Raw genomic sequence first — 22,112 nt, 5'->3', positions numbered from 1 at the left:
TAGAACATTTGGAGCCCCTATGGATGCTGCCTGTAGTTGGGAACGTAGCTCAGTCTGTAATGCCAAAAAATTACCAGGCGACAGGATGGTGTCAGGTTTGTGGGCCTCCTCTGGGTCTTCGAACATACGCAAAAGAGCATCTGGTTTCGTGTTCTTTGATCCAGGCCTATAAGTAATATGAAACACAAACTGAGAGAAAAAAAGTGCCCACCTAGCCTGTCTTGGTCTCAAGCGCTTTGCCGTTCTTAAATATTCAAGGTTCTTGTGATCCGTAAAAATCAATATCGGGTGCACGGCTCCTTCCAGCAAGTACCTCCATTCCTCCAACGCTGCCTTGATGGCCAGGAGTTCTCGGTCCCCTATGTCATAGTTCCTTTCGGCCGAAGACAGTTTCCTGGAGAAAAATGCCACGGGATGCATCAGTTCCTTGATGCCCTTCCTTTGGGAAAGCACAGCCCCAACCGCGTTTTCGGATGCATCCACCTCCAAGATGTAGGGTAGTGAAGAATCAGGATGGCTCAATACTGGGGCCTCGGTGAATAACCTCTTTAGGGACTCAAAGGCTTCTTGCGCCTCAGATGTCCACTTGAAACGCACTCCCTGTTTGGTAAGTTGCGTGATGGGGGATACCAGGCCTGAAAAATTCCTAATGAATTTCCGGTAAAAATTGGCAAACCCAATGAACCGCTGAACCCCTTTTTTATCTAACGGCACCGGCCATTCCAGAACTGCGGAGATCTTCTGTGGATCCATCGCTATTCCAGTAGTAGAAATAATTAGGCCTAAGAAGGGGATACTATGCTGCTCAAAACTGCATTTATCTGCCTTTGCGTATAAACCATGCAAATGGAGCCTTTCCAGCACTACCCTGACGTGACCCCTATGCTCCTCCAGAGATGCAGAAAAAATTAAGATATCATCAAGATAGATGACCACAAAGATATCCAAGAAGTCCCTGAACACATCGTTAATGAAGTGCTGGAAGGTGGCGGGGGCGTTACACAGACCGAAGGGCATTACCAGGTACTCGAAGTGCCCGAACCTAGTACGGAAGGCAGTCTTCCACTCATCTCCCTCCCGAATACGGACCAGATTGTAAGCCCCCCTCAAATCCAACTTCGTAAAAACAGATGCAGTCCTGAGTCGCTGAAACAGTTCTGGTACTAAAGGAAGTGGGTAACGGTTCTTTACCGTGATCTTGTTAAGCTCCCTATAGTCCACACAGGGCCTTAAGGATTTATCCTTCTTCTCAACAAAGAAAATACCCGCCCTGGCCAGGGACGTGGAGGGGCGTATGAACCCCTTCTGAAGATTTTCCTCAATATATTCTTTTAGTACCCCCAGTTCCTTTTCTGACAGAGGAAAGATCCGCCCGAAAGGTACCTCAGATCCCGGGAGCAGATCGATTGGACAGTCGTAGGCTCTATGCGGAGGAAGATTGTCAGCTCCCCGCTTACTAAACACGTCAAGGTATTGATGGTAAACTGAAGGGACGAGTTGTGTCAGCTCCATGTCAGTATCTACACAGAATAGTGTGCGTGGGGCCTCCGGCTCATGTGGACAACAATGCTCTTGGCAGTATGGAGAGCCGAACCGGAGGGTACCGGCTTTCCAATTAATCTGGGGGTCGTGGGCTCGCAGCCACGGAAGCCTCAGAATAATTGGAAACAGAGGGGAGGAGATAGCATTCAAACACAGGAATTCTCGGTGAGTCTCGGATATAGTCACACAGAGAGGCGGGGTCTCCTGGTCCACCACCCCAGACTTGATCCGAGATCCATCGGCTAGGAAAGTATTAAACCCACATTCTTTAACATGTAAGGGAATCTGGAATCGAGCCGCGAAGTCCAGATCCACAAAACAGCTACAGGCCCCGGAATCAATGATCGCTGTTGCCGTCACGACCCTTCCGGGGAGCTGGAATGAAATGGGTACCGCTAAATAATTGACATTGTGATTGGCTGTAGTAGGTGTGGCAGAGTAAACAGAAGTGCACTTACCAGCCTTCACCGGACAGGAACGTACCATGTGGCCAGCTTCCCCACAGTAGAGGCACAGGTTGTTGCGGCGGCGTCTTTGACGCTCTTCAGGTGTTAGGGAGGGACGAGCTAGCCCGACTTGCATTGGTTCCGGTGTATCCAGGGGTTCTGGATTGCGATTCCTAGTAGGGCTACTGACTGGTCCTGGAGCATGGGGTAACATCCAAGCAGGCCTCAGGCCCTGGCCTGACCTCTCCATCATGCGTTCCCGCAAGCGTCGGTCGATCTGAATAGCCAGGGTCATGAGATTTTCTAGTGTGGCTGGTATGCCTACCCTGGCTAGTTCGTCTTTCAGAGACTCAGACAGGCCTATGCAGAACTGGTTGCGCAAGGCAGCGTTGTTCCATTGCGTGTCTCCCATCCACCGCCTGAACTCACCCGCATACTCCTCTGCAGGCCTACGACCTTGCCTGAGAGACTGAAGTGCCGATTCGGCTGATGCTGCTCGTTCGGGATCATCGTAAAGGAGGCCCATCGCTTCAAAAAATGCTGCCACAGATTCCAGCTGAGGTGGTTGCTGGATCTCTAATAGTCGATGCGCCCATTCTTGGGGTTCGTCCAGTAGCAAAGAAATAATAAACCTAACTTTCACGGTTTCTGTCGCGAATGTAAGTGGCTGGAGCCTAAAGTACAACAGGCAGGCATTACGGAATGCTCTGAACTTGGTGCGATTCCCACTGAATCGTTCTGGGACAGGAACATGAGGTTCTGGCATAAGTGTAGGTGTAGGTGCTGCTGGTCCGGCCAGGGTTTCAGGGGTACCACTGGCCAGAGCTGAGGGACTATGATCTTGGGGGGCCAAAATAGTGGTGGTTAGGGTCTGGATCCGACCATCCAGGTGATTATAGCCCTCCTCCAGCGCCCTTACCGCCTGAGTAAGAGCCGCCAGATGCTGGCACATATTTTCCAGGGGGGATGGTCCTCTTCCAGGTTCCGTCATTTTTGGCCGTTTGGTACTGTTAAGCTGCCTGGCAGAGTCTCTAGCAGCCCACCGCACGGACGCTCCCAGGGCGCGGGGTCTAAGTCCCAGCCTGCTGTTCACCAGGGCCCCTGATGGTGGGGATGGACTTGGTGCAGACTGAAACCAGGTCGCGACCCCCGAGTGCGTCCTGCGGTGGTAGAGAATACTGACAGGGGAGTGCAGGAACGGAATCTACTTTGGAAGAGGCAGACAGATACACTGGTCTGATCCAAACCGGATGGATGGATGGATGGTCGGGTACGGTATGCGTGGTCAGACAGGCCGGGTCGGTATTATGCGGGCAGCGAGGTACAGAGGAGCGAGCTAAGAATGGTCAGGTCACAAGCCAGGTTCAGCAGGATGCGGGCAAATACAGTACCAGGGATCAGACAGAAGAGTAGTCAGGCAAGCCAGGGGTTAAACAGGAGAAAGCAGGATCAGGAACAAGCAGAGGTCGGCAACGAACGGAGTATACAGCAACACAGGAACAGGACACAGGACACAGTATACAAGACCAAACGGCAACTAACATACCTGTTCCTACGTTTAAATAGCCCGCCTCCCGCTGTCATTGGTGCCAGGCGCGCGTCCGTGATCCCGAGTGCGCATGCGCGAACCCCGCCGCTGCCATGCGCGGCCAGGTCCTACTGCCCGCCAGGTAGAGAGAGTTGGTGTTCTGCGCATGTGCCGCCCGACGCGATGCCGCAGAACACCTGGATCCTGACAGTTATATATGCTATGTTCTTTTTTTTTTTTTTTTTGTATGCAGCCAGTGGACTGAATGAAAAAATAAGAAGAAATCTCTGCCAGAAAAAGTGTGTGGTGTGCCCACCATTAGAATATACTGTCCTGCATCCACCCACTTCTAATGGTGGGCACACATTAGGTCACACTTTGCCACAAGTGCCAGTTCCAAGATTGAATAAATGTCTAAATAGTGGCACGCTTGAATAAAAATTGTCCACGTATAAGTGGTACCCCATATGGAGAAATGATGACACCAAGTCCCAAACTATCTTGCCACTGCTCCCTATGTAGTCTGAGCATCCGGGCGGGCTCCACGTGACTATCTTTTCCCTTGTAAATCCGAAACTTATAAGTATAGCCTGTTGTCCTCTCACAGGTCTTCTACACCTTGACTCCATATCTGGCACGCTTGCAGGGGAGAAATTGTTTGAATGCAAGGCGGCCAGAAAAATTAATAAGGGACTCCTCAACGCAGATGTTTTGATGGGGAGCATAGACATCTGCAAATTTTAAGATAAGGTGATTTGCGAGGGGCTGAATTTTGTGGAGCCGGTCAAATTCAGGGTCACCCCGAGGATGACAGAGTGTATTGTCGCCGAAATGCATAAAACACTTTATACTCTCATATCTATGCCTGGCCATGGCAGCAGAGAACACGGCATATGATGAATCGGGTCTGTGGACCAATACAACCGCAATTCATTTCTTTTAGTAATGCCCATGTTGAGGGTTAGGCCCCAAAAAAATGTAAATTTGAAAACCGTAATGAGTTTCCATGCGAATGGTCTGGCAAAGTTTGAATCTGGGTTGGCGGCAATAAATTGTGCATACAAACTGCTTTGATCCACAATCAGCGCATACAGATATTCCGTGAAAAACAGCTCCAAAAATCAAGAAGGTATGTGAAAGACCAGGATGTACTAGACAGCTGGTACTCGCCAGTTCACCAAAAGGTAGAGCGGCACTAGTACTGGCACTCTGCTGCATATGAGAGTCATCAAAATTTACCGGCAAGTGCTAACAGAGATCAGGCCTGATTTTGCGAACACTGCGGTTTTGTGCGCAATGTATCAAGTGACAGTGACCTACTGACACTGCACTTGCTGGGGGAGAAGGGGGGGTAAACGTAGGGGCCAAACGCAGGTGTTGGCAGGTGTCGGGGCTGATCCCGCTAACGCTGCGTTTTTGTGGACGCTATACTAATGTGAACGTTGGTATAGTGCTGACTTGAACAAAGATATTGACCCGTTCAGACACTATATTAGCAATGGAGGTTTATTGTACATGAGCGTGCTCCTGGCAATCAAGGGGTTAAATGTGATGACTGGTGTACTGACGGGCAATCTGACGCTATCTGGGAGGGGTGTGAAAACCACGGGAGCGCGAATCACGTATGTGTGTGTGTATATATATATATATATATATATATATATATGTGATTTTGCGTACCCATGCCGCCATGTAGCAGTATTTCTGCTGTAGTGTGGTCAGGAAGCGGTTACAGAAGAGGTTTGTGTTACGGCGCTGCGATAGTTTAACTGACAATTGCGCGGTCATGCAACACTGCACCCAAATTAAATTTACATCCTTTTTTTTCCCCACAAATTGAGCTTTCTTTCGGTGGTATTTGATTGCCTGTGCGTTTTTAATTTTTTGCGCTATAAAAAAAAAGGCTGACAATTTTGAGAAAAAAAAACAATATTTTGGACTTTTTGCTATAAAACATGTCCAGTAAAAAAAATTAAAAAATCTAATGTCACAAATTACATCCAAAATGCATTCTACGACATGTCTCTGCTAAAAAAAAAAAAAAGCCCAATACGTGTAAATTAATTGGTTTACATGAAAGTTATAGAATTTGCAAATGTCGGGAAAGATACTGGGATTTTAAATTTTTTTTTATACTAATTATGGCGATCAGCGACATATGGCGGCGATCAGTGACTTATGACGGGACTGCGGTGGACATTTTGACACTGGGGGGAACCGACTTGGGGTCACTGACATCCCCAGTGACACCAATACAGTGATCAGTGAAAAAAAAAACCACTGACACTGTACTAATGGCACTGGGGAGGAAGGGGTTAACATTTTTTAGGGTTAACTGTGTGAGGGGAGTGTTTTACTAGGGGTCGGGGGTGTGTGCTGGACGGGGACAGGCTGATGTGGAGAGAGAAACTCTTCTCTCCCTCTTCAGCTTGTCAGGAGCTCTGTCAGCGATCACCGCTAATCGCAGGGAAACGGCCGATAATGACCGGCCGTGACCCGGCGGCTGAGACCTGCTGCTGACACCCGCGGGACAGGTAGGGCGTGCCCCCTACGTCTCTCGCGCGCCCCCTACGTCTCTCGCGCGCCCCCTACCTGTTTTGCAAAACCACGTTTTAAAACGTGGTTTTGCGCAGCCGTGCCGCCCTGCAAACGTATTCATGCAGTAGCTGGGGCTGAAGCAGTTAATTAATCATTAGTTGTATAACCACTGTTTCTGAGAACTGCTGTACATCTGTGTTGCATGGAGTCAACACCTGGCACCTGTGAACAAGTATTCCAGCCCAGGATGATTGGACTACATTCCACAGTTCTTCTCTATTTCTTGGTTTTGCCTCAGAAACTGCATGTTTGATGTCACCCCACAAGTTTTCTATTGGATTAAGATCCGGGGATTGGGCTGGCCACTCCATAATGTCAATCTTGTTGGTCTGGAACCAAGATGTTGCACGTTTACTGGTGTGTTTGGGGTCGTTGTCTTGTTGGAACACCCATTTCAAGGGCATTTCCTCTTCAGCATAAGGCAGCATGACCTCTTCAAGTATTCTGATGTATTCAAACTGATCCATGATCCCTTGTATGCGATAAATAGGCCCAACACCGTAGTATGAGAAACATCGCCATATCATGATGCTTGCGCAACCATGCTTCACTGTCTTCACAGTGTACTGTGGCTTGAATTCAGTGTTTGGGGGTCGTCTGACAAACTGTCTCCGGCCACTAGACCCAAAAAGAACAATCTTACTTTCATCAGTCCACAAAATGTTGCGCCATTTCTCTTTAGGCCAATCAATGTGCTCTTTGGCAAAGTGTAACCTCTTCAGCACATGTCTTTTTTTCAACAGTGGGACTTTGCAGGGGCTTCTTGCAGATAGCTTGGCTTCACATAGGCGTCTTCTAATTGTAACTGTACTCACAGGTAACTTTAGACCTTCTTTGATCTTCCTGGAGCTGATTGTTGGCTGAGTCCTTGCCATTTTGGCTATTCTTCTATCCATTCGAATGGTAGTTTTTCACTTTCTTCCACGTCTTTCAGATTTTGGTTGCCATTTTAAAGCATTTGCGATCATTTTAGCTGAGCAGCCTATCATTTTCTGCACTTCTTTATATGTTTTCCCCTCTCCAATCAACTTTTTAATCAAGGCATGCAGTTCTTCTGAACAATGTCTGGAACGACCCATTTTCCTCATAATTTCAGAGAGAAATGCACTGTAACTAGCATGTACAACATTTGCTGCCTTCCTTCCTTAAATTAGGGCAATAATTGCCACCTGTTTTTCAAAGAATGAATGACCTCACTAATAGAACTCCACACTGCTATTATTTTGAACATGCCCCTTTCAATTAGTGATTCAGTTACACAGAATCAGCAGCATGCATGTCATGACTGTTGGGTCTGTTGGATTTCTATTACTCTAGTAAATTATTTGCCATGTAGAAATATAATTTCTACCAAAAACAGTGATTGATCAGGTTAGTGATGTCTGACTGCTATTATTTTGAACACAACTGTACACACACACACACACACGCACGCACGCACGCACACACGCACACCATATGTCCACATGTGAAATTTCCTTGCTACTAAATATTCCATGGTCAACTGTTAGTGGTATTATAACAAAGTGGAAGCACCTGGGAACAACAGCCACGTAAAATGACAGAGCGGGTTGCCGCATGCTGAAACGTACAGTGCACAGAAGTCGCCAACTGTCTTTAGAGTCAATAGCTAAAGACCTCCAAACATTATGTGGCCTTCAGATTAGGACAACAACAGTGTGTAGAGAGCTTAATGAAATGGGTTTCCATGGCTGAGCAGCTGCATCCAAGCCTTACATCACCAAGTGCAATGCAAAGCATTGGATGCAATGGTGTAAAGCAAGCCACCACTGGACTCTACAGAAGTGGGGACGTGTTCTCTTGAGTGATGAATCCTGCTTCTCCATCTGGCAATCCAATGGACTGGAATGGAATGTCTGGGTTTGGCAGTTGCCAGAACAGTACTTGCCTGACTGCATTGTGCCAAGTGTAAAGTTTGGTGGAGGGGGGGTTAAGGTGTGGGGTTGTTTTTCAGGAGTTGGTCTTGGCCCCTTAGTTCCAGTGAAGGGATCTCTTAAGGAGTCAGCATAGAACAATTTCATGCTCCCAACTTTGTGGGAACAGTTTGGGGATGGCTCCTTCCAGTGCACAAAGCAAGGTCCATAAAAACATAGATGAGCGACTGTGGGGTGGAGGAACTTGACTGGCCTGTCCTGACTTCAACTTGATAGAACACCTTTGGGATGAATTAGAGCAGAGACTGCAAGCCAGGCCTTCTCGTACATCAGTGCCTAACCTCACAAATGCACTTCTGGAAGAATGGTCAATCATTCCCATAGACACACTTCTAAACCTTGTGGACAGCCTTCCCAGAGGAGCTGAAGCTGTTATAGCAGCAAAGGGTGGGCCAACTCAATATTGAACCCTACTGACTAAGAATGGGATGCCATTAAATTAATGTGCGTGTGTGTGTGTGTGTATATATTGTGGGACCTCGCTTCAAGTGGTAGAGCTTCTTCAAAGCACACGGCAACTCGCTTATTTTTTAAGGGCCTGTTTGCCCACTTTTATTTAAATGTCAGTTCAATAACATAAAAGGTTTCCCACGCAGGGGTATCCACCATCACACGAATTCAAATGAACAGTATTCAGCCTCCTGGCTTGTACGCAGTTTTAAGTCTGCCTCCTGCAGACTCTTCCCAAAGTATGGCACTAGCACACAGATAGTCCGGCTTCCACCTCTCCTAGGTGTAGCCCACCTGACTCCACGGCAGAGACCTCCCGTCTGCCTGGGTGGAGTCCTCCTAACTGCCGGGGTGGAGCCCAGAACTATGGTTAGGCCTCTACAAAAAGTCCTGCACACACCTGTGCAATCAGTGTGCTGGGGGTTCTCAAAACATGGACCCCGGATTGGAGATTTCATCCCTCCCAGATCTCTTCGAAATCTCCAGGCTCCAGATCCCAAAACAAACTTAATAAATAAATAAATGAGGAAACCGAAAAGTCAATTTCCTCTGCAATACATTAACTCTCTGGAGCCCCTCAACCTGCCTGGTTGAGAATCCAGGGTTTTCAACTGGAGTTTGACCGTGGCAGGACACCGCACTGCCACATATCCCCCCCCTTTGTTTTGACCCCGTAGGGGGCGGAACACACAAACCTAAAACCCTTGCTTTAGACCTTCTGTGCGGGCTATCACCTGTAAAGGTCCAATCCTGGCCGACTTCATTTTCATCTAAGGGAGACACTACTCCCTGCCCCAAGAGGTGACTTCCCCTGTCTCCCCTAACTTGGGCTCTACTACTTCCCCATGCCTTTTTACGAGTGCGCTTCCAAAAGCGCGGTCTTTCTAATTTTCTTAAGACTATGCTAGTCCTTTTACCACTAGGGGGTTTACAAATCTCAGTACCCTTTGTAATCTGGGGTTGACTCCTAAGCTTTAAATGCCTGATACCTGTCATATTACAACGTGCTCTCTCAAATTCCTCTAGACCATCTCTTTTTGCTTTATTTAATTTTGATGGGGTTATATTTTTAGACTCTTTAGTAACAGACATGGGCTCTTTTATTGTGGCATCAAACTCTTTTAACATCCCCTTGTTAAGCTTTGGGCCAGTTCCCTTAGACCTTTCATTCTTACAACTTGGGTGTTTACTGGACCTTTGGAAAACTTTTCCAGAGTGACCTTCCTTACATAATTCTGCATTTGGGTAGACGACCCCAACCACATCACATTTACATGCGTCTTCCGGCACTTCTGCCCAAACCTCTGTCCTGTCCAACAGTACTCTGGTGTGCCTCTCATACAGATTACTGCTATGAAGCAACCCAGCAATGCACTGAAAGACAATTTTCACCATTACCAACAAGGATGGTATCACAGAATTCCTATATTGACCATCTTTGTTTTGTATAGCCTGTAATACCAAGCTCCGATTAGCGGGACTCCACTGTACCAGCTCTCCCGAACATAGAAGAGACAGCAAGGTATACACCGGCTGTACACTCCAGAAGGCCAACATTTCCTTCAGCAGGTCTGTTATAAAAAGACAGCCTGACTCCACACATAAGACCTTCCTGGAGACATGGAGACACTCATTTACTGATGCCTCAGAGCTGGTGCTTCTTAAAGAGGCTTCCTCTCGGCTCGAGGTACCCAACACAATAACCTGGGGCTCTCCCAGAGCGTAACCAGGTGTGGGATTCACCCAAATACTCTGAGGCTCAGTGTCAATGAGCTCTTCCACATCTTCTCTATGGATATCAATTTGGTATACTACACCATTAACTCTTTTATGGGCTGTGGGCAAAACTTCTGCTGAGTGTTTATCCTCAGCGATGCCTTTTACCAATGGTGGGTTAATTTTGGCAGCAACAGGAGCGCCCTGGACTAATAGCTGCTCCACAGTCACTCTATTCAGCACAGCAGAAGTTGTGTCCACTTCATTGTTGGCAACAGAGGTATCTTTTATTAATGCCAACAAGCTTGTTGCCCATCTGTCCCAGTCCATCGTCCCTGTGATCCCATCAGAGGTACTACGCAGTACCACTCCAACCGCTGAAGGAGACACAGAGGGACAGAGTGGCTCTGTATCACACCCATTACCCATATCTTCATTATCCATATCACAATGGGAGACTCCTTTTCTAGGCACAGCAGGTTGCAATTTCCTACTCTCACCACCATGACCTAGTGGCGTGTCATTCACTACAAAAACCTTTGCATTAGTGGATTGCATTAACCCATCATCATTATGAATACGTTCATACCTTTTAGATTCACCATTGCCACACTGAAATAACAAATTCTCAACACTCAATTCAGATACACTCTGATCCACCAGAGCAACACCATAGTTATCCTGGGTTACCTTACCCACCGTTGCTAGGGGAGATAACACATCCTTAGTGGTCACCCCTACTACATTTAATTCAGCATTCTCTTTAGATGACATTGGTGCAACCCCAATATCAGTACTCTTCACATTGACATTTTTAACCGTTGCCTCCCCACTAAAAGCATTATACAGAGGCAAGTCTTTCTCACAATCACCAGCAGTGGGTTTCCCAACTGGGAGTATCCCAAATTTATAGCAGAGAGTCTCAAGTTCAGTCTCAAGCAGTGCATTAGTATCTCTCACATTTTTCTCAAAAGTACCAGTCTTACCCACCACTGTAACAGGCTTCACCTTCACTTGAGTGCGTGGGATCTGGATCCTTTCTGTCATCTCCTCTGCTTGGCTTTGGCCAGCCAGTTCATCCATGCAGCTATAGGATGATACTCTGGCCGGCACTTCTGACTCCTTGGCACCCCCTGCAGGCACAACAGGTACTTCCTCATTGCTAGGGGTGGCTGCCAACATTTTTAAACATGAATCTGGGCTTGCAGATGAAGACTTTTGCCCAGTAGCACCCTCATCAGTGGTATTCCACAATTTGGGGCAGGTAAAGATACCATGCCCAAACTGATCACATTCCAGGCAGGGTATGGTTCCACAGATAACCTTCTTGGGATAGGGAACCACATCTCCCTTGTAGCCCCTTCTCCTGGTTGGCAGGCTTTCTCCTGTTGCTATGGGAGATGGCACTCTCCCAGCTGAACTTTGTGGGTTTCTCCAGTTGCGCTGAACTCTCATTTCTGCGTTGTCACAATCCTCTGCAGACGACACTCCTCTTACAGGGTCCGCAGGCCTGAAGTCACATGTGTTGCTATGGGCAACCACATTCTTCTCAAACTTGTGGTCAGGCTGTCGCTCCTTCCTTGCACTCAGAGCCGGCTTGCCTAACACAGATGCAGTCCTTTGCTTTGATATGCAACTTTGCAATGGAGGCTGAGACAAAGGGCATTTAGAGACAGTGTGCCCCCACTCCCTGCACCGCAAGCATCGCTCTTGCCAGCGTGTCTTGTCCAGGCTCCCCACATTGCAGCCTTTTTCCAGCTTAGGACTCTGCACATTCATAGCTGGTCTCCTTTCACCAGTGTTGCCAGCAGCAACATGCACTTCCCACTTTGGCAAACTTTGTTCATCCATGTATGGGGCTCGTTCTGGTGATAACAACCCCTCCAGCCATAGGGCTCTGTCTCTCATTTCCGCAAATCTTTCTTCTTTTCTTTGCTTTGACCGCCCCATCTTCACAGTCACTTCACAACACTTTTGCACAGTCCAGCATCAAGAAATGAAGCACTGTCTCTTTAAGGCAGGTTCTCCTCACCTGCACACACACCAAATTGTGCTGTCCATTGCACAGAAACACAGTTCATATAACTGATGAACTTACTTTTGCAGGGATCTCCAATTATGCCCGCATCCTCCACCATATGTGGGACCTCGCTTCAAGTGGTAGAGCTTCTTCAAAGCACACGGCAACTCGCTTATTTTTTAAGGGCCTGTTTGCCCACTTTTATTTAAATGTCAGTTCAATAACATAAAAGGTTTCCCACGCAGGGGTATCCACCATCACACGAATTCAAATGAACAGTATTCAGCCTCCTGGCTTGTACGCAGTTTTAAGTCTGCCTCCTGCAGACTCTTCCCAAAGTATGGCACTAGCACACAGCTAGTCCGGCTTCCACCTCTCCTAGGTGTAGCCCACCTGACTCCACGGCAGAGACCTCCCGTCTGCCTGGGTGGAGTCCTCCTAACTGCCGGGGTGGAGCCCAGAACTATGGTTAGGCCTCTACAAAAAGTCCTGCACACACCTGTGCAATCAGTGTGCTGGGGGTTCTCAAAACATGGACCCCGGATTGGAGATTTCATCCCTCCCAGATCTCTTCGAAATCTCCAGGCTCCAGATCCCAAAACAAACTTAATAAATAAATAAATGAGGAAACCGAAAAGTCAATTTCCTCTGCAATACATTAACTCTCTGGAGCCCCTCAACCTGCCTGGTTGAGAATCCAGGGTTTTCAACTGGAGTTTGACCGTGGCAGGACACCGCACTGCCACATAATATATATATATATATATATGTGTGTGTGTGTGTGTATATGTATGTATATGTGTACGTATGTATGTATGTGTGTGTGTATATGTATGTATATGTGTATGTATGTATGTATATGTGTGTGTATATATATATATATATATATATATATACATATATATGTGTGTGTATATATATATATATATATATACATACATACATACAGGTGAAACTCGAAAAATTAGAATATCGTGCAAAAGTTCATTTATTTCAGTAATGCAACTTAAAAGGTGAAACTAATATATGAGATAGACTCATTACATGCAAAGCAAGATAGTTCAAGCCGTGATTTGCCATAATTGTGATTATGGCTTACAGCTCATGAAAACCCCAAATCCACAATGTCAGAAAATTAGAATATTGTGAAAAGGTGCAATATTCTAGGCTCAACGTGTCCCACTCTAATCAGCTAATTAAGCCATAACACCTGCAAAGGGATCCTGAGCCTTTAAATGGTCTCTCAGTCTGCTTCAGTAGGAATCACAATCATGGGAAAGACTGCTGACCTGACAGTTGTGCAAAAAACCATCACTGACACCCTCCATAAGGAGGGAAAGCCTCAAAAGGTAATTGCAAAAGAAGTTGGATGTTCCCAAAGTGCTGTATCAAAGCACATTAATAGAAAGTTATGTGGAAAGGAAAAGTGTGGAAGAAAAAGGTGCACAAGCAGCAGGGATGACTGCAGCCTGGAGAGGATTGTCAGGAAAAGGCCATTCAAAAGTGTTGGACTTTCACAAGGAGTGGACTGAGGCTGGACATGGGCTTCAAATGTCGTATTCCTCTTGACAAGCCACTCCTGAACAACAAACAACGTCAGAAGTGTCTTACCTGGGCTAAAGAAAAACAGACCTGGTCTGTTGCTCAGTGGTCCAAAGTCCTCTTTTTTTGATGAGAGCAACTTTTGCATCTCATTTGGAAACCAAGGACCCAGAGTATGGAGGAAGAATGGGGAGGCACACACTGCAATATGCTTGAAGTCCAGTGTGAAGTTTCCACAGTCTGTGTTGATTTGGGGAGCCATGTCATCTGCTGGTGTTGGTCCACTGTCCTTCATTAAGTCCAGGGTCAACGCAGCCATCTACCAGGAGATTTTGGAGCACTTCATGCTTCCTTCCACAGATGAGATTTATGGGGATGCTGACTTAATTTTCCAGCAGGACTTGGCACCTGCCCACACTGCCAAAAGCACCAAAACCTGGTTCAATGACCGTGGGATTACTGTGCTTGATTGACCAGCAAACTCGCCTGACCTGAACCCCATAAAGAATCTATGGGGCATTGCCAAGAGAAAGATGAGAGACATGACACCGAACAATGCAGAAGAGCTGAAGGCCGCTATTGAAGCATCCTGGTCTTCCATAACACCTCAGCAGTGCCACAGGGTGATAGCTTCCATTCCACGCAGCATTGAGGCAGTAATTGCTGCAAAAGGGGCCCACAGCAAGTACTGAGTACATATGCATGCTTATACTTTTTAGATGTTCGATATTGTTCTATGTACAATCCTTGTTTTATTGATTGCATGTAATATTCAAATTTTCTGAGATTGTGGATTTGGGGTTTTCATGAGATGTAAGCCATAATCATCACAATTATGACAAATCACGGCTTGAACTATCTTGCTTTGCATGTAATGAGTATATCTCATATATTAGTTTCACCTTTTAAGTTGCATTACTGAAATAAATGAACTTTTGCACAATATTCTAATTTTTCGAGTTTCACCTGTATATCGTGTGTTTTTGTTTTGTTTTATTTTCTCTTAGATTTCCCTTTATTATATATAGGATAGTGAATGTCTACATCTCTTCCCTAAATAGGGACTTGGTACTCCGTTTTTAAAAGGGCTGTTTTATCTTGGACATCCTTTCCATGCATTCAATGTTTAAAGGTGTTTTGTTTCAACTCCCAGTTGTTTATTGGGAGACATACTTTGCATGACATTCCATCCCAGTGGCCAAGGATTACATATTCTAGGCTGTTATCTTATGAACAATCTTGTTTCTTGTTGATACTTGCTGTTGGTCTAAATTTTTACTCACCTGTTGTCTTTACACCCCGGTCACACTGTGTGCGACTTGGCATGCAATTTGCATGCCATGCAACTTGCAAATCGTATGCCAAGTTGCACCCTATTGTCCGCAATTACAGCGGCCAAATCAGTGTGGTTCCAACTTGGTCGGATCTGAACCGATTTCTAAAGTAGTACATGCACTACTTTTCGTAGAATTTGCATAGACATCTGCTTTCAGATGTCTTGTAAATTGCACCTGAAATCGGCATGTCCCCCGACTTTGAAATCGTGCAACTTCATTGTAAGTTGATCGATTTTAAAGACGGGTTTGAAGTGACCAAAATCTTATGGTAGTTGCTGTGTTGCATACTTAATTAACAATACTTAAGGTCCATTATCTTTTATGATAAGTCTCCAACAAGTGGTCCTACTTGTCCTTTTCTGGAACAAATTAAATATTCTTGATGCCTTTACCTATATTAGCGATTTCCATCCAGGGGCTGAATTACAGTGGGCAGTTTTTTCTGTTTTGTTTTGTTTTTTTTCATGGTTTCTCTGTTTGCCAGTGTACACCTGTTGAGAACAGATGTGTAAAAACTGACATTTTTGATTTTATATATCTGTGACCCTCAATAGATTCCAAGAAAAAGATTTTAGGGTAAATACAAATAGTATACAATATTCCAAATGCTGAATTTTGCTAATATGTTATTCTTTCTCTCTTACAGGAGTCAAGGCTGTTTTCTCAGGACATTATCATAGGAATGCTGGTGGAACCTATAAAGATCTAGATATGGTAGTGACATCAGCCATTGGCTGCCAGCTTGGAGAAGATGAACATGGTGTCCGTGTGGTAGTTGTCACCGAAGACCAAATTGTCCACAGATATTACAGCCTAGATAAACTAAAAAATCATGGGCTTGAGCAAGATATTCTGGACTTAATTAAGAAGTAAAGTATTAGGAGGGAGAAAGTAATGCTTTATAGACAAAGTGGTTCCCAATACTTTTATATTGAAAACCATAATAGAAAAATCTTTTAAGAAATATATTACTTTAACAAGCGTTACTAAAATCTCTGATACAATTTTATATGTTTAACGTTAACATTTTTAAAAATAAGAGTAGGAGATTAAAAATGTTGTGTGACTAACCAAAAATATTTTTTAGGCATTTGGAAATGTTTAGCTCCCTTCTTCTGGCATAGTTTCATACATATAACTGAAAAATCATAAAAGTATATATACACGTACAGTGGACAATGACGAAACCTACAGAAAAACAAAGGTGCAGTAATTCATAGCAATAAAATAGAGATCCATTTACCTTAGGTGATCAGTAGAATATTATTATTGTAGAGGTTGTGATAGCTAGCTGCACTTTCCATTACCTTGTTGGTAAACTCATAAAATATATGTAAACCCTTACATTGCATTTTTTTATTTTTATCCTACCTTGTGGTCTGTTAAATATACATAGTTCCTAAGGTTGAATAAAGACATCAGTCCAATCCAGTTCAGTCTGTGTGGGTGTGTGTTTTTTTGTCCATACCAATTCCCATACATCTGTATACAGTGTTTGCTAAGATGCCCATCCCGATTGTGGAAGGGTGTTCCACATCCTTACCGCTCTGACAGAGAACCCCTTCAGAGCAATTTTTTTTATTTTTTGCATACACGTAAAAATCGATTGAAAGCAGAGGCCCTATAGAATAAAAAGGTGATAGTTGCAAATTTTTATGTCACATGAACTTTTTATTATTATGCTAATTTTCAGGAAATAAATATTAACCACTAGGGGACCACCCGCAGTACATATATTGCTACAAGGCGGCCCCTGTGCTTAGGATCACGTATATATAAACGTGATCCTGCATTCTGGGGTAGGGGGCACTCGCCCGCCCTACCCGCAGTACCAATTGCGGCCGCGGGTGTCAATCACCCGGTCCCAGCCGGTGATTACCCGCCGGAGCCTGGCGATTGCTGGCAAATACTGACGGGGGGAAGGCTGCATTGTTTTCAGTGGAGCTTTCCTCCCTTTCAGCTTTCAGCACACTGTTTCATAGAGCAGACACAGCCTTCTGGAACAGTGTGGAACAGAGAGGTACACACCCCCGCCCCCTAGTAAAACACTCCCCTCACATAGTTAACCCTTTGATTGCCTCCAAAAAATAACCCCTTCCTCCCCAGTGCCATTAGTACAGTGTCAGTGGTTTTTTTTGCACTGATCACTGTATTGGTGTCACTGGGGATGTCAGTGACCCCAAGTCAGTTCCCCCCAGTGTCAGAATGTCCACCTCAGTCCCGCCATAAGTCGATGATCACCACTATTATTAGTATAAAAAAAATCCAGTATCTATACCGTCATTTGTAAACGCTATAACTTTCACGTAAACCAAGTAAGTTACACGTATTGAGATTTTTTTTAGCAAAGACATGTCGCAGAATACATTTTGGCCTAAATGTATGACAAAATTTGATTTTTACATTTTTTTATTAGACATGTTTTATAGCAAAAAGTCCAAAATATTGTTTTTTTCCCAAAATTGTCGGTCTTTTTTTTTATAGCGCAAAAAATTAAAAACGCACAGGCGATCAAATAACACCAAAAGAAAGCCCAATTCATGGGGGAAAAAAGGATGTAAATTAAATTTTGGTGCAGCATTGCATGACCATGCAATTGTCAGTTAAAGTAACGCAGAGCCGTAACACAAACTGCTTATGTAACCGCTTCCTGACCGCCCTATAGCAGAAATACTGCTTCAGGGCAGCACAGGTGCACAAAATCACATATATGTATATGTGATCTCACACCCCTCCCAGATGGCGTCGGATTGCTTATCAGTACACCAGTAATCACATTTAACCCCTTGATTGCCAGGAAGGCCCTCATACACAATAAACCTCCATTGCCAGTATAGTGTCTGAACGGATCAATATCTTTGATCAGTTCAGAACTATGCCAGCGTTCACATTAGTATAGCGTCCTCAAAAACGGAGCATTAGCGGGATCAGCCCCAGCACCTGTGTTTAGCCCCTACGCTTACCCCCCTTCTCCCCAATCAAGTGCAGTGCCAATAGGCCACTGTCACTTGATACATTGCACACAAAATCACAGTGTTCGCAAAATCAGGCCTGATCTCTGTTAGCACTTGCCGGTAAATTTTGGTGACTCTCATATGCAGCAGAGTGCCAGTACTAGTGCCGTGCTACCTTTTGGTGAACTGGCAAGCACCAGCAGTCTATCAGTCTGGTCTTTCACATACCTCTTAGATTGTGAGCTCCCAGGATAAGGCCCTCCTAACCCTCTTGTATTGAACTGTTTTGTTGCTGTATTGTCTCCCGTTATTTTGTAAAGCGCTGAGCAAACTGTTGGCGCTATATAAATCCTGTATAATAATAATAATAATACCAGCACTGCAGTATCATTTGGTGACGTGGCGAGTCCCATAAGTGCAGTACAAGCTGGTGCGGTGGTGAGCGCAAGTATTGTTCCTCAGCCACCAAGAATTCGCACACAGGCCTGTAGAGCCCCAGGTATCCTTCCAAATGTGCTTGTAAATGCTGTTTGGCAGCCCAGAAATTCTGCAGCACCCGTACTTCCTCCATCCATATAACCCCCACCCCAAATTAAGGTGGAAATAGCAAATTTAACTACTTTCCTTGATTTTTTGGAGCTGATTTTCACAGAAGATCTGTATGCATTGATTGTGGATCAAAGCATTTTATATGAACAACAATGTATCCAATGTATGCAACCCAAATTCAAACCTTGCCAGACCAGTTGCATGGAAACTCATTACGGTTTCCAAATTTATATATTTTTTTGGGCCTACCCCTCAACATGGACATTACTAAAAAAAATGAATTGCGGTTGTATTGGCCCTCAGACCCTATTCATCATATGCCGTGTTCTCTGCTGCCATTGCCAGGCATAGATATGAGAGTATAATGTGTTTTATGCATTTCAATGACAATACACTCTGTCCTCTTCGAGGTGACCCTGAATTTGACAGGCTCCACAAAATTCAGCCCCTTGTAAATCACCTTAACCAAATATTTGTAGATGTCTATACTCCCCAGCAAAACATCTGCGTTGATGATTCCCTCGTTAATTTTTCTGGCCGCCTTGCATTCAAACAATTCTTCCCCAGAGAGCGTGCCAGATATGGGGTCAAGATGTAGGAGACCTGTGAGAGGGCAACAGGCTATACTTATAAATTTCGGATTTATGAGGGAATAGATAGTCACTTGGAGCCCCCTGGATGCCCAGACTACATGGGGAGTGGTGGCAAGTTAGTTTGGAACTTGGTGTCATCCTTTTTCCATATGGGATACCACTTATACGTGGACATTTTTTATTCAAGTGTGCCACTATTTAGACATTTGTGCAATCTTGGAACTGGCACATGTGGCACATTACAACCTAATGGGTGGGTGGATGCAGGGCGGTATATTCTAATGGTGGGCATACCACACACTTTTTACGGCAGACATTTATTCTCTTTTTTTCATTCATCCCACAGGCTGCATACAAATAGAAAAAAAAAAAAAAAGAACATAGCATATATACCCAACAAGGACCAGCAACGTACTGGTATATCACTGGACTTTGGTTATACCAAAATTTTTTTCAGCTGGAGATTGGCTTTCATGTAAAAGCAATCCTAGTGGCTAATTATTGCAGGATTGCTTTTACAAGCAGTGGGAGACAATGCCCCCCCTCCTCCGCTGCCTTCCACGGCCTTCTTGGGCAGTCCTGTGCCATCGGGGGAACCTGAGAATGTAGCCTGTGTTTTAGCCAGCTGACCATAGAGTTGATTGGAGACCAGAATGGTGCCAATCATCTCTATAGCCTAATAAATCAGAAGTTACGAGCATTTCATCACTTCAGTTTCACAGGATATAAACAGCTACTTTGTAAATTGGGAAAGCATCTGATCACACTGATTTTGGTTTGATTAGATAATGTAAGGGGAGAGGAGATATCTAGAGTCTGATAGACCCCAGATTTCTCAAAAAAGAATATATGACAATGCCCATTGAAGTTATAGGGGATATTTGCATTCCCTGTGATAGCATTAAAAGTGATTAAAAAAAAAAATTAAAGGGACAGTGTAAAAATATTAAATAAAAATCAAAATAACTTAAAAAAAAGCACCCTCGCCCCCCTGCGCATGTGCGCACCTGCTTTCGTGAACGTTGACCCTTTGCCAGTATGGAAACAGCAGTTGCACCATGCATGTGATGTATCGCCATGAACGTCAGATCAAGGGCAGTAATTCTAACACTAGACCTCCTCTGTATATCTAAAATGGTAGCTTGTAAAGGCTTTTAAAACGTTGCCTATGGATATAAAAAATGTATGCAGTATGTCACCATTGCACGGTGCATGAACAGTTTTAAAGCATGTCATGTTTGGTATCTATTTACTTGGCATACCGTCATATTTTATATTTTACCAAATATTTGGCCAATGTATTGTTTTTCTGCATTAAAAGTAAAAAAAAGTGTATTTTGTTTTAAAAATTGCGTTTGAAAAATTGCTGCGTGAGTACTATGTGACATAAAAGATTGCAGCACACACCATTTTATTCACTAGGGTGTTCGCTTTAAAAAAATATACTGGTGAAACTCAAAAAATTAGAATATCGTGAAAAAGTTCATTTATTTCAGTAATGCAACTTAAAAGGTGAAACTATTATATGAGATAGACTCAATACATGCAAAGCAAGATAGTTCAAGCCGTGATTTGTCATAATTGTGATGATTATGGCTTACAGCTCATGAAAACCCCAAATCCACAATCTCAGAAAATTAGAATATTACATGCAATCAATAAAACAAGGATTGTACATAGAACAATATCGGACCTCTGAAAAGTATAAGCATGCATATGTACTGTAATATTAATTTTTAATATCTAAATTTTAATTCGGTCTTTAGTAAGTTCTGATATAAGCCTGGCAAAATATATACCCTTTTAATTGGATGTGAATGCGAGGTTTTGAAATTGAGTAGTAACAGATGTGAATTATTTGTGTCTGGGTTAGTTAATTAGGAAAGGTTTAGAATTATGTTTTCTTTAGAATAGCTATGTAAAGTATATCTTGTTTTGAATTCATATGAGTCTGAGAGTTTAAATTGTATTCATAAATCATGTATTCAGACAGCTGTATATGTAACATAAGAACTTCAGAGTTCCCTTCTAGAGTGTTCATGTCATTCATGTTAATTGGCCTAGTTGACTGAACAGAAACACATGTGTTGCTACACTGGGAGGTGACTAGGGGAGTGGTTAAGGAGTCCGCGAATTAGAAACAAAGGATAATGGGAGGACTTAGTTCCTTGTCCATTTTAAGTATGTAAGCCCATTCAAGGAACAGGCTCACTTGCTCACTTCTTCTTTTCACTTCATTCAGACATACAAGCAGTGTGACTTTATTTGATCACCCACCAAAAGATACAAAGTCAATATAAAAACAGTAAATTCAGATACAAAAAGATATGTAGCTTAAAATGAAATAAAAATAAAGAGTATAAGTTGTTTGTTCCTTGGATATAATAAGAAAAATGTAGTTCCTTTGGATAATGGAAGGACTTCGTCCCTTGTGCATTTTAAGTATGTAAGCCCATTCAAGGAACAGGCTCACTTGCTCACCTCTTCTCTTCACTTCATTCAGACATACATACACTTCAGACACTTACACAAAGGAGCACATGGCATGCTAAGCTTGAACAAAGGAAAACACATGGCCATTTCTTAGAGCACATGGCCAAGCTCCTTTCTAAGCTACACAAAGGAACTACATTTTTCTTATATCCAAGGAACAAACAACTTATATTTTTTATTTCATTTTAAGCTACATATCTTTTTGTATCTGAATTTACTGTTATTATATTGACTTTGTATCTTTTGGTGTGTGATCAAATAAAGTCACACTGCTTTTTTCCTAACTGGCTTTGAAAAGGATTTCTTCCCACAACCACCTACAAGTACAGGAAAACTAATAGAGTTTTTTTCACAACTCTTAAATTCCAACATGTACTCAGTACTTGGTT

At 44.0% G+C, this 22,112-nt stretch overlaps 1 protein-coding gene across 2 annotated transcripts in view; it reads left to right on the top strand.

The window, feature by feature from the left end:
* CPPED1 (calcineurin like phosphoesterase domain containing 1) overlaps positions 1-16,565 on the top strand; it is a 600,817-nt gene extending 584,252 nt beyond the window's left edge. Inside the window, exon 4 of one of the 2 annotated variants that reach the window (XM_089669416.1) lies at positions 15,781-16,565. In XM_089669416.1, the coding sequence (XP_089525542.1) occupies positions 15,781-16,007 (227 nt within the window). In that variant the 3' untranslated portion in view covers positions 16,008-16,565. The remainder of the gene's footprint in view (positions 1-15,780) is intronic. The other variant, XM_089669417.1, reaches the window with a different exon arrangement.
* The last annotated feature ends 5,547 nt before the right edge of the window (positions 16,566-22,112 follow it).

Source organism: Staurois parvus, unplaced genomic scaffold (genome assembly GCF_062004578.1).
Source record: "Staurois parvus isolate SC_StPar_1 unplaced genomic scaffold, SC_StPar_1.0 ptg000075l, whole genome shotgun sequence".
Taxonomy (NCBI): Eukaryota; Metazoa; Chordata; class Amphibia; order Anura; family Ranidae; genus Staurois; species Staurois parvus.
The sequence above is the reverse complement of the archived record's forward strand: the minus strand, read 5'-3'. Positions and strand labels throughout refer to the sequence as shown.